This window comes from Staurois parvus, unplaced genomic scaffold (genome assembly GCF_062004578.1).
Source record: "Staurois parvus isolate SC_StPar_1 unplaced genomic scaffold, SC_StPar_1.0 ptg000845l, whole genome shotgun sequence".
NCBI classification, from domain to species: Eukaryota; Metazoa; Chordata; class Amphibia; order Anura; family Ranidae; genus Staurois; species Staurois parvus.
The window spans coordinates 58,714-72,332 of record NW_028318641.1 but is presented as its reverse complement, the minus strand read 5'-3'; the positions used below and the strand labels follow the sequence as shown (position 1 = coordinate 72,332).

Sequence of the window (13,619 nt, the reverse complement as noted above, 5' to 3'; positions counted from 1 at the left end):
TGTCATGGTTAAAGCTTGTAGGAGGAGTTTTCTGCTCTGACTGTACTATGAGGCTGCATGACCCCTGACCCTCTGGATAGTGCTGATCACATGCACTCTCCCAAAGGGACAAAAAAAACCTCTAGCCATACACACTAAACTGAGCATGTGCAGAGTGACTCCTTGAGCTCTGTACTACTACCAGATGGATTGGGTACAGTAGAATAAGGGAAGGATCAGAGAAGACAGGATCAAACAGCCTTTTTACACAATACGGAGGATTAACCCCTTAGGTTCCCCAGTGAGTATAACAATGCTTTACGCATGCTTTACTACATATACAAACTGATTTTATTGTTGTGGGTTTAATAACACTTTAAGTACCGAAAAATATCCAATAATTTGGCCAGAATTGCACTTACCTCCTAACTTCCTGTTGTGGGCTGACAACACTGAACTAGAAGGGTGTAAATACAGCAGGTATGTTAGCAGGCTCTCCAGGGGCCATACTGTTTAGCTAGTATCTGGCCCCAAAGCCCACACCAACCTGCCCTGTTTTGCTCCAGTGTGTATGGAAGGTGGGATCGATGTCAGGTAGACCACAAATACTCCACCACAGCACTGACCCCTCAGTTCAGTTGGGAACAACTTACATCACTGGGCACTGCCGTCTACTCATGGTTCCAAGCTAAGGCTCCAACTGTACACCTGGGACCCATGAGACACGGGAGACTCAGTTTACTGGATTTGTTTTCGGTTGAGAGGTCCTCTTCTCACCACCAGGACGTTGACCTTTTCCCTTAACCAGCACCAGCTTTCGACCCAACAAGGCTGTTATTCAGGGTCCCGTTCACTCACACCAGTTTAGCATATAATGGGTCATTTACCATCGGGCCTTTACGTGCCTTCACCCAAGTGCACAGGCATCCTCTCTGAATTATGACCCTTCCAGCCAGAAGCCAAATTATTCTTTGGTTTACCTTAAAACAATACACTTCCAAATCGTGGTAGAACAGTAGGGCATGTTTCAATACATGAGGGTGCTGAAGACCACCATCCAGAAACCCATATTCGTTGGTTTACCACAGGATAACTGCTCCCATCAGATCATTAAAACAATACACTTCCAAATCGTGGTAAAACAGTAGAGCATGTTGCAATACTTGAGGGTGCTGAAGACCACCATCCAGAAACCCATATTCGTTGGTTTACCACAGGAAAACTGCTCCCATCAAATCAGGGGTAAGCCTCAGTTACAAAGAAGCCCATATGGGGGAGTGGAAAATATGGTTCTACTACCTTCGTGCGCCATACCACCTGTCTTGTCTGCACACCACCACCCGCACCTACTAAGCTCCAACCACGCTAAACAAGGGAAATCTACCTGAAAAGGCCAAGATGACGCACCGCTTCTTGGGACACAAGAAAAACCCGATCATATTCAGCGTTCAGAGATCCACTGAAAACTACGAAGACCACAAATGATGTGTGATGAACCATGAACTCCGTCAGAAATGTATAGTTGATGCAGCCCTCCTCAGATTGGGAAATCTTGTAAAAACTACGAAAAGAACAAACAGGAGGGCACAAACGCCTAAGTGAGCTACCGTTTTATTGTTCACACAACATAGATGCCAAGTGGGTACTCACAAAAGTGAATACAAAGCATAATGATCACAAGATGACACAGCATAGGGAATCGCATACAACAGGGGTGTCAAACTGGCGGCCCTCCAGCTGTTGCGAAACTACAAGTCCCATCATGACTCTTGCCTTTGGGAGTCGTGCTTGTAACTGTCAATCTTGCAATGCCTCCTGGGACTTGTAGTTTGGCAACAACTGGAGGGCCGCCAGTTTGACACCCGTGGCATACAACCTTACACCCTTGTGGACTAGCAATCTGGCGCAAAGATTGTGCATAAGCTCTGAAGAAGGAGGTACACCTCCAAAACACGTCAGCTTGCCAGTCCAGCAGGGTGTATGGCTGTACACAATTCCCTATGCTGTGGCATCTTGTGATCTTTATTCTTCACTTTTGGGAGCACCCATTTGGCATCTATGTTGCACAAATACTCCACCACAGCAATGACCCCTCAGTTCAGTTGGGAACAACTTACATCACTGGGCACTGCAGTCTACTCATGGTTCCAAGCTAAGGCTCCAATTGTACAACTGGGACCCATGAGACATGGGAGACTCAGTTTACTGGATTTGTTTTCGGTTGAGAGGTCCTCTTCTCACCACCAGGACGTTGACCTTTTCCCTTAACCAGCACCAGATTTCAACCCAACAAGGCTTACACTTGTAAGTTGTTATTCAGGGTCCCGGTTACCCACACCAGTTTAGCATATAATGGGTCATTTACCATCAGGCCTTTACATGCCTTCACCCAAGTGCACAGGCATCCAAAAGTGAAGAATACAAAGCCATCAAGGTCACAAGATGACTCCAAAACACGTCAGCTTGCCAGTCCAGCAGGGTGTATACCTATACACGATTCCCTATGCTGTGGCATCTTGTCATCTTTATTCTTCACTTTTGTGAGCACCCATTTGGCATCTATGTCGTATAAACAATAAATCATTGGCAATGTACTAGACATTTGCGGCCTCCTGTATGTTCCTTTCATCACTTCCTTGGAGAGATAAGGAGAGGCCCAAAATGAAGTTAACGCCTTCCTACTGGTAATTGGTATGGGAGGGGAGCCCACATTACCGAAATTTTCCCATGTGCATTCACGTGCGTGTCAGCAAAGTGCACTGGGGCAGCATTAAAATTTAATTGCACTGTTGCACGCCTGCAATAGGGATGCACATTTTTGGAACACTGTAGGAACGTGCATGAATATGCATTCATTCCCACATCGGAAAAATGTGACCTGATAATCTGGCACACAGGTGTGAAACACGAGGGCCACAGGCCAGACCATTTCACGTGGTCCTTGCACCTTTCATGCAGGTGCCCCCTTGTCTCCGCTCCCACCTTGTCTCAGCAGTCGGCAGCAGAGAGGAGAATAGAACTCAACCAAATCCTGCACCTCTCAGTGCACCTGCAGCACCCTCTCATCTCTGCATTCAGCAGACTCTGGTAACTGACTCTTGTGACAATCCTTCTCTGGTCCTCCTCCAGACCCTGCACTTTCGGCTTTCCAGCACTGCCCCCAAAGAGGGTGCACGGTGATTTTAAGAAGGGTGTGGGATTCTTGACATCTGATGTAATGGGGGGTGGGGTGCTGTGGACATCTAGTCTTACATATACAACTGGCCCTTTGAGGGCAACCATACTGTCGACACGGCCTGCCATGAAATGGAGTTTGACACTCCTGGTCTAGAAAGAGAGAAGTCTGACGGGGCTGACACCGCTGCCTAGGAATTTCATGTAGTGTTGTCAGACCAATCTAGGAAGTGGGGAGCAGGATCATAGGGACTTTATGATCCCCCCCTCCATCCACTCCATCACGACTTGCAACGCCACCATCAATCCCACCCCACACGCCAAAGTCCTGGGTGTCACCCTGGACTCAAAACTTTCCATCCAACCTCATGTCCAATTACTATCAAAGTCATGCAGGCTCCACCTCCGCAACATCTCCAAGATACGTACGTTCCTCACCCCAGACACCACCAAACAACTCGTACACTCCCTCATCATCTCACGCCTGGACTACTGCAACTCCCTTCTCACTGGCCTACCCAAACGAACGCTATCCCCACTCCAGTCTATCCTGAACTCAGCGGCTAGACTCATCCACCTCACCAACCGCTCCACATCTGCCTCCCCCCTCTGCCAATCCCTTCATTGGCTCCCGATTGCCCAACGCATTAAATTCAAACTGCTAACTCTGACCTACAAAGCCATTCACAATGCTGCCCCAAACTACCTAACCGACCTGATACCCAAATACCACCCTACCCGTGCCCTTCGCTCCTCACAGGACCTCCTACTCTCCAGCTCCCTGGTCTCCTCCTCCCATGCCCGACAGCAGGACTTCTCCAGGACTTCCCCCATCCTCTGGAACTCCCTTCCCCAATCCATCAGACTATCACCTACCCTCCTCACCTTCAGACGCACCCTGAAAACCCACCTCTTCAGGGAAGCCTACCCCACCCTCACCTAACAACCGATCTCCTCCACTCCTCCTACCACTCCATCCCCCACAGCCACTTCCTCCTGTACCACTATCCCCTCCCTCCTAGATTGTAAGCTCGAAAGAGCAAGGCCCTCGAACCCCTCGTGTATTGTACTGTTTTGTCTCATGTTCTGTCCCCCCCGCTATTGTACAGAGCTGAGCAAACCCTTTGGCGCTATATAAATACTGTATAATAATAATAATATTGCACTTGCAGTGTTCATAAAAAGAAATAACGCTGGAGAATTGTACATGTATTGCAGAGCTGTGCTGAACAGATTTTTTGGGACTAGGGTTGTGTTTCGTGGTCAGTGTAATTGTAAACAGAGCTCAGTCCCATATTTCATATTACAAGTAGAAGTACGCAGTGGCTATATCAGAAATTCAAACCAACGACGCACTTATTTTCATTGCTGGCATCATATCGTGGACTTGGATCCTGGTCGTCCCCATTGACATCATGGCTGGCGTATGGATCCTGAAATAAAATTGGTAACAGTTAAGAGAAAAAGTAGCTTCATTTACAGGACAGTTACATAGTTAGTCTGGCTGAAAAAAGACAAAAGTTCATCCAGTTCAACCATAACCATTATTGTTTTGTGAAAGCAAAATTAAACTATATACAAAATATACATCATATAAATCGTGCTGCCTGGAGTTTGCATGTTCTCCCTCTGCCTGTGAGGGTTTCCTCCGGGTACTCAGTCCCTAACCCTCAAGGGGTGTACAATCTAAGGTCCCTAACTCACATTCATACATACACATACTAGGGACAATTTAGACAGGATCCAATTAACCTATCAGCATGTTTTTGCAGTGTGGGAGGAAACTCTGGTACCCGGAGGAAACCCACGCAAGCACAGGGAGAACATGCAAACTCCAGGCAGGTGGTGCCGTGGTTGGGATTCGAACCAACGACCCGCATACTGCCAGGTGGAAGTGAAAACCATTTAGCCACTGTGCTGCCCACCATTTAGCCACTGTGCTGCCTATTGCTCATAAGGGCAGCGTGATTTGGCTTGCGGGTGTGGGAACAGGTGCAATTCCTGCACCAGCAGACTGTAGGCAAGTGTGAACCCGAGCCTGAAGGCCTCGTTCACACACAAGGTTGGAGGGGAGGGGGGTTTTTAACATGCTTTTAACACCCTCTTTAGCTGCAGAGGCAGTGGCCAGGGATGTACACATGTTGTGTCCACAATGCTTTGTGACCACGGTGGTCCAGGAGTTAAAGCAGGAGGCAATACAACACCTCTTTACCGCCTGTCAAATACTAACTGAAGAGAAATCCAAATGCAGGTTGATCTTCAGAGAGCAAAGCAAGTGCAAACAAGCCCTAAAAGTAGTTTAGTTAAGGCGAGGTTACAATTCTGCAATAATTAGTCCATACAAGCGGACTGCTTACTACAGGGGCATTATTAACCGACGACCTTTAGGCCTAGCTCATATGCGCGACAATCTGTAAACACTCATCTCATCAGCAAGCTTCATCGTTATATTTTCTTAGCCTTCATCAAGCTTTTTTTGAAGGCTTTAAATCACTCTTCTGCTGCCAGCAAGCATTGAAATTGCTTTAAAAGTCACAGCCAGGACTCCCATTAAGATCTTGGTCTGTCATCAAACTGGAGCTGGAGGTCATTTCCAAAGCTCCATTAAAGTTGGCTGAAGCTGGCTGAAAGCTTTGTAAATGCTTTGTGAAAGTCTGCTGTACACACATCTGGCATTAAAGAAGAGGGAAGAGTTCCAGATCACCCTATACCTGGAGTGTATCGTCTAATTACGTCCACCATTACTGTGCTTTTGATGACATCGTAACACAACTGCTGCTGTAAAGTGGAATTAAACCCTGATGTACGACGCTAAACAACACACACAATCCCATTCATAAAGTTCAACATAAAACTTTTAAGGACTTTAACCACTTCAAGTCCGGACACTTTCCCCCCCTTCCCGCCCAGGCCAATTTTCATCAGCACAGTCACATTTTGAATGACAATTGCGCGGTCATGCAATACTGTACCCATATGAATTTTTTAGCATTTTTTTGAGACAGATAAAACTTTATCTTGGTGGTATTTATTCACCACTGGGATTTGTATTTTTTTGCTATAAAAACAAAAGCCCAAACATTTTGAAAAAAAAAGTGTTTCTCTTATAACAATGTTGCACATAAATAATCTTTCTTCATAAATCTTGGCCAAAATGGATTCAGCTATCTTTTTAGTAGTAAAAACACCAAAAAACTAAAAAAAACACAAATTAGTTTATAACCAAAAATGATAATTTTTCTAAATTTTTTTTTACATTTTTATATATTTTTTTTAACATACTGTCACCATGGTGACACTGTACTACTTGTGGGGGGTGATGAAGATTTTTTTTTTTTGTACACTGATTGCTTTTACACCCATAAAGGCTGTAAAAGCAATTGTTTCCATTTCTCTGTGGCTGCATTCTTGCAGCCATTGAGAAATACTGTGAGAGCTGTGATTGGTCACAGCTTGTCACATGGCACAAGGCAGTTGTGAATAGCCCTGTACCATGTGACCTCTGTGATCATTCACAGATTTCACTAGTAGTAAACAATGTCAGAAGTGACATCTTACTACTATTCATGTGATCACTGATTGGCCAATCAGTGATCACATGATCGGGACCTCACACAGAGGTCCCGTACAGCGATTGGTGTTCTCTGCACACAGCGGACACCGGATCGTGGCGCCGTGCTCTCTCTGGGAGAGCACAGAGGCAGGGAAGCGGGAGGATGTTTATAAACAGCCACTCGCTCCTGCACTGCTCCCTTCCGGCCATCTATGTACATGGGCAGGACAGGAGGTGGTAAAATGTATATTTTATTTGCCTGTTTTTTCGGAATCTGAGGTTTTTATTTTTTTTTTGCATATTTGTCACACTGAAATGATTCAGATCATCAAATTTTAATATTAACCACTCGCCTACCAGGCACTTATACCCCCTTATTTACCAGGCCAATTTTCAGCTTTCAGCGCTGTCGCACTTTGATTGACAATTGCGCGGTCATGCAACATTGTACCCATATGAAATTTTGTTCATTTTTTTCTCACAAATAGAGCTTTCTTTTGGTGGTATTTAATCGCCAATGGGCGCTTTACTTTTTGCGCTAGAAATAAAAAAAGTGCAAAAAATTTGAAAAAAAAAAAAGTTTCTTTGTTTCTATTATAAAATTTTTCAAACAGGCATTTTTTCTCCTTCACTGATGTGCGTTGATGAGGCAGCACTGATGGGCACTGATAGGCAACACTAAAGGGCACTGATAGGCAGTACTAATGAGGTGTCACGGATAGGCGGCACTAATATGCAGCACTGATAGGCGGCACCGATAGGTGACACCGATGATGGGTACTGATAGACTGCACTGACTGGCATCACCGCTGGGCACTGACTGGCGGCACTGACTGGCGCAACCCCTGGGCACTGACTGGTGGCACTGACTGGCAGCACTGCTGGGCTGCACTGGTGGGCACAGGTGGGTGGGCACAGGTGGGTGGCACTGCTGGGCACCGGTAGGTGGCACTTCTGGGCACAGGTGTGAGACACTGCAGAGTGGCACAGGTGGGTGCACTGCTGGGCACAGGTGGGCGAAGCTAGTGGGCGCACTGCTGGGCACAGGTGGGCGGAACTTGCGGGTGGCACTGCTGGGCACCGATCATCAGGGCACTGATCATCAGTGCCCTGATGATCGGTGCCGATCCCCGCTCTGACAACTGTCGGTTCTTGGCAGTACTTTCCTCACGATCTGACAGCGTGAGGAAAGTGCAGCCGAGAACCGGCACTTGCATTTCCCTCTGATCAGCGTGTTATTGGACACCGCTGATCACGTGGTAAAAGGCCGCTGTGATTGGCCTTTTACCACATCACGTGATCAGCTGTGTCCGTAGGACACAGCGATCACGGAGATCGCCGGGTGCGCGCCCCCTGGGGCGCGCAGGAGAGCGCGTTCTGGGAGGACGTCATATGACGTCCACTCAGAACTGGCCGGCCGCAGTGCAGCCGTCATTCGGCTATCTGCGGTCGGCAGGTAGTTAAAGACAACCTGAGTAAATACAAAATGCATTTTTTAAATGGTTTCATTAAAGAGAAAAAAGTTGTCCAAACCTGCCTGGCCCTATGTGAAAAAGTAATTGCCCCCCAAACCTAATAACTGGTTGTGCCACCCTTGGTGGTGGTAACTGCAATCAAGAGTTTTGCGATAACTTTGGGGCCAAATACTTTTTCACTTTTGTGTATATATTGCATGTGTAAGGCGGGTCCCCTTTGAGAACGTGCGTGTGCACGAAACGCGTCACAGAGGAGCCTGCGTGCTGACGTCACGCCGCCGAGTCCATGAAATGGTCTGGCGGCCATCTTTGTGAGTGATTTTACTGCTTGTTCATGTCATGCTCCACGTGGTTGCTGCAATTTATAATAAATACATACTACACTATATTGCACTGTCTCCAGGCTCTATTTGTGAGCTCTCCTCTTAGGAGGTACTTCATCTTGGATGGATCGGTGACTGGTGGTAGGAAGTGGATGGACACGTTCCAAGGAGTCATTTCCCTTTAATGCAGGCTTGCTTTTTACTTCTGGTGAGTGCAAAGTGGTGGAGGGGTATCCCAGAAGTCACAGTTATTACTGGTCACTACTGGACAATTCTGGTCATTATTGGCACATAAAAGGTTTTTTGGGATATATAGTGAATTACAGTCCCATTTTTGCTATTAGTTTTTTCTTATATGTTGGACGTTTTATTTTTGGTCATTATCCTTTTCATCATTTTGGTACACTGCAATATTGTGTGGTAGCATAGAATTCAATTTCACCTACTTATATTAGCGCTGCATCTTTTGTTTATAAGAGTTTGCGATAACTTTGGGGGCAAATACTTTTTCACTTTTGTGTATATACTGTATGCGTAAAGTAGGCTATATTTCACTTGGCTTTCTGGCATAAACCAGCCATTCTCCACAAGGGATCAGTGGAACCTGTCAGGGCTCTGTCCACAGCAGAGGTACTCAGAGACCTGGCATTCTTGCCAGTACCTTGCATGGCCACAGAAATGCACGCCGGTGAAAATCTATGTGCATTGGCACACGGACGTGAGCAGGAACACACATGAGCACAGGCACATATTTACGCACACATTAGGCCAGTTTGGTGCCAGACGGCCTTTATAAGGAAACCCATCACTCCCTCAAATTGCTGGTTGATGTCTGGCTTCCCAGTACCTTTGTCTGTGTTCCCTTGCTACAGCGATCTGCTGTTACCGATTTGGCTTGTTCCTGGACCCGTCTTCTCTGCCTGACTCCTGATCTGACCCTGGCTTGGCTAACGGATATTCTCTCCTGCTCTGACCCTGGCTTGGCTAAAGGATATTCTCACCTGCTCTCCTGATCTGACCCCGGCTTGGCTAATAGATATTCTCACCTGCTCTCCTGATCTGACCCCAGCTTGGCTAACAGATATTCTCACCTACTCTCCTGATCTGACCCCGGCTTGGCTAACAGATATTCTCACCTGCTCTCCTGATCTGACCCCGGCTTGGCTACCGGATATTCTCTCCTGCTCTCCTGATCTGACCCCGGCTTGGCTACCAGATATTCTCTCCTGCTCTCCTGATCTGACCCCGGCTTGGCTACCGGATATTCTCTCCTGCTCTCCTGATCTGACCCCGGCTTGGCTAACAGATATTCTCACTTGCTCTCCTGTGTGTGACCCCGGCTATCCTATTGACTACGTCTGCTCCAATCTCCACCCGGCATCTGGTCTTGGCTTTGAACAGACTACTCTGTAGTCCTCTGCTACCCTGAAGGCCTGCATAAACCTCACAAGTGCTACCTGTCTGCAGACACCGTTCCAGTGCATCAGCTGAGCTCCTGAGTATACCTCTGACAAGCATTCCTACAGGCGACATGTGCTACTTTGGGCCTGACTCCTTCTGTCCCATATCCAGGGGAGTCTAGAACTTAGCCGCAAAGGAAGCCCTCTCTTCATTGGCCTCTAACACCAGGTACGTGATAGAACCCTAGGGTTTCTCAAGAGGTAACTAAGGGTTCTTTGACCTGTGACTGATTGAGCTCCCCATTTGATGGTGCCCGTAAAGTTCTGGATCAGAGCCAGCTGTCTGTAAGGGTTGCATCTTGACCACCACTGTAAAGGTTGCATTTTGCCAATGTCCAACAAGTTTTAAGTTAAGTTTTTTTTTTAGCAAGGGTTCCCTGAGACCTGAAAATTATTTCAAGGGTTCTTTGGGGTAGAAAGGTTGAAAAAGGCTGGCTTAAACAGTGCATAGCACATGCCAGAACATACATGTGTAAAGTCAACCAGAAAGCCTTACTCAGTTCAGCCAATACTCACATAATTGTGAATGAGATCTGGGTGACTTCTTTCCACACCATCATCCAAGATGCTGACCACCACGTTCTTTCCCGTGTATCCTCTTTGCCAAGCTGCCATGACATTCATTTCTGACCGGCAGCGGCTGCTTTTATCTCCACAATGCTGAAAAACACAAAAACAGGATAAAAAAAACCCACAGAATTTTAGAGAATCACCAAGCTTATTCATGAAGGTACTGCAAAGAGAACGAAGTATGTCCAATGTACAGCAGGCAAAACTAAAATCAGAAAACTGCAGCAGTAACCAGGCTACTCTATGCTGGACACCACTGTTCCTTATACAGCTTTCTACAGAGAAAGTAGATCATAAACTAAGCTGGTTTCTGAGGGGTTTTAGGATAATTATCCTGCACACCATAATTCCAGTTGTCATTGACTGGAAGGGTAAGCCTATAAAAACCAAGCTGGCCTTAGATTTTAAAGCAGATATTTGTTATGAAATCCAAGGTCACGTGTTCTACTTTGAGTAAATTGTACAATCCTCAATTTGTATTCCCAGAAATTAACTTTCATTCTTCTGGCTTTTATAGGTTATGCATCACAGAAGATCCACAACATCCATCCACACAACATTCATACACCTTCAAGTCTGACCTGCTTAAAGTGGAGCTCCACCCAAAAGGGGAGGTTTCGCTTTAAGCCTTTATCCCCCCCCCCCCAGCTCCCCATTAAGGATTGGTACCTTTAGGGAGCGGGTACCCGAATTTGACAGGTACCCACTCCTGCTGCGATCGCCTAGGTGATCGGAAGCAGACGTTATCCTCCCCACCCTCCCCATAGTCTTCTGGGACAGGTCCCAGAAGACTACGGGCCATTCACAAAGCGCATGCGCAGTGGGCACCCGGCTGTGAAGCCGCAAGCTGTCACAGCCGAGTGCCCACACTTAACATGCCGCTGCCAGGGAGAGAAGGTGGCCAGTGAAACCAGCGGTGGTGAGGACACCGCTTGGCCGAGGGACAGGTAAGTGGCTGTATTTTAAAAGTCAGCAGCTACAGTTTTTGCAGCTGCTGACTTTTTTTTTTTTTTTTAGTGGACCTCTGCTTTAAAGTATAAGTTCACCTTCAGGAAGATTTTCTAAAAATCCCCCTATGAAATACTAGATCCAATGAATAGTACATATCAGAGCTTCTTCTATTGTAAATGATGAAGGTCCGCCCATAAGTGATGCAGCTTTTGAGGGTCTCTAGAAAAAAAAAAAAAAAGTTGGACCCTCATTCCCCTCCCACCAGTCATTTGCAGGATGGGCTGAATATCACAATATACACCCTAGCAGACACTACAGTTCATTCAAACTGCAGGAGAGGACACGCTACACATGTGCTCCTACTATGGAGGCTCTACAATTATAGAGTTAAGACCAAAGTATATACAGAGGTCCTTTGTCGTGGGCACTGCGGCTTACACATATATTTGCAAATGTGTGCAAAATAAAAGCAACAAACTTTTAGACAAGGGTCAATTCAGTTGTTTTGCAGGCTGGCTGGTAAGTGTGCTGGGAAATATTTTGTCTGTTTGCATTGCCCTTCCATGTGTACCTTGCTGCAAAGGCCAGTTATAGGTTGGGGAGGTTTCCATTTTCTGTACAGTTGGTTGAGCTCGGTGCAGGGATGCACTGGATGCCTTGACTGCCATAGTGCTATTACTTGGTCACCCCTGCGCCTTCAAAGAGCGGTAGGCTGCCTCCAGGAACACCTGCACCTAATCTATCGTATATAAACTCCTACTATGAAGACTTGAAAATTTGGAGAGTTTGGACCACAGTATATACAGAGGTCCCTTGTAATGGGCACTGCGGCTTACACATGTATTTGCAAATGTGTGCAAACAAAACCCTCTGTTTTTAACAAACTGTTAGGGTCAATTCAGTTGTTTTGCAGGCTGGCTGGCAAGTGTGCTGGGAAATATTTTGTTTGTTTGCATTGCCCCTCCATGTGTACCTTGCTGCAAAGGCCAGTTATAGGTTAGGGAGGTTGCCATTTTCTGTACAGTTGGTTGAGTTAGGTGCAGGGAAGCACTGTATGCTTTGACTACCATTGTGCTATTGCTGGGAATGAGCGGTAGGTTGCCTTCAGGCACGCCTGCACCTAATCTATCCATTCTTATACATGCTCCTACTATGAAGGCTTAAACATTGGAGAGTTAGGACCACAGTATATACAGAGGTCCCTTGTAATGGGCACTGCAGCTTACGCATATAATTGCAAATGTGTGCAAACAAAACCCTCTGTTTTTAACAATCTGTTAGGCAGGGTCCATTCAATTGTTTTGCAGGCTGGCAGGTAAGCGTGCTGGGAAATATTTTGTTTCCAATGTGCGCTGCCCTTTCATGTGCACCTTACTGTAAAGGCCAGTTATAGGTTGTGTTGGTCGCCATTTTTGTTTTGTACACTGCACATGTGCTTTGTTAAATGCAAACAAGCAGGCTTGAGAGGAAGGAGGGCTGAGCTTGTTCACTGGAGAGGGCTCCAGCAGATGCATCTATAATGGGAGAACCTTCACCATTTACAATAGGAGGAGCTCTGCTGTGTACTATTGTTTGGATATGGAATTGCAATGAAGGATTTTTTTTTGGAAAAGCTTCCTGAAGGTGAACTTACACTTTAAAAAAAAAATAATAATCTTCCAGATACAGAATCTTTTAAGAAAGATCTTGTAAAAATGGAAATAAAGCATCTAAATAAATGTAAAACAAATGACACACATCTGGTAATAATCTGTAATGGAGTACTAGCAGACTTCTTGTACTTTCTGTAAATCTTACCGTATCGTAATCTTTTTCTTGAAGTCCATTAATAGTAATTCTTGTATCTGTGGGTTATACTGCTGCCTTCAGGAGGTTTGGACATTGGCAAACAACTGCTAAACCAGTCCCCATATAACCATCGTGCCTCAGTTTTGTGAGTAAGTAGTTGGGCAGTACAGTGGCTAAATGGTTTTCACTTCCGCCTGGCAGTACTCGGGTCGTTCGTTCAAATCCCAGCCACGGCACCTCCTGCCTGGAGTTTGCATGTTCTCCCTGTGCCTGCGTGGGTTTTCTCCGGGTACTCCGGTTTCCTCCCAGACTCCGAAGACATGCTGGTAGGTGAATTGGATCCTGT

At 46.2% G+C, this 13,619-nt stretch overlaps 1 protein-coding gene across 1 annotated transcript in view; it reads right to left on the bottom strand.

Moving 5' to 3' along the window:
- PCSK6 (proprotein convertase subtilisin/kexin type 6) overlaps positions 1-13,619 on the bottom strand; it is a gene marked incomplete at its 5' end in the record, with an annotated part of 254,118 nt that overhangs the window by 202,779 nt on the left and 37,720 nt on the right. Inside the window, 2 exons of the mRNA XM_089655547.1 lie at positions 4,510-4,586; positions 10,481-10,624. Coding sequence (XP_089511673.1) covers positions 4,510-4,586; positions 10,481-10,624 — 221 coding nt within the window. The remainder of the gene's footprint in view (positions 1-4,509; positions 4,587-10,480; positions 10,625-13,619) is intronic.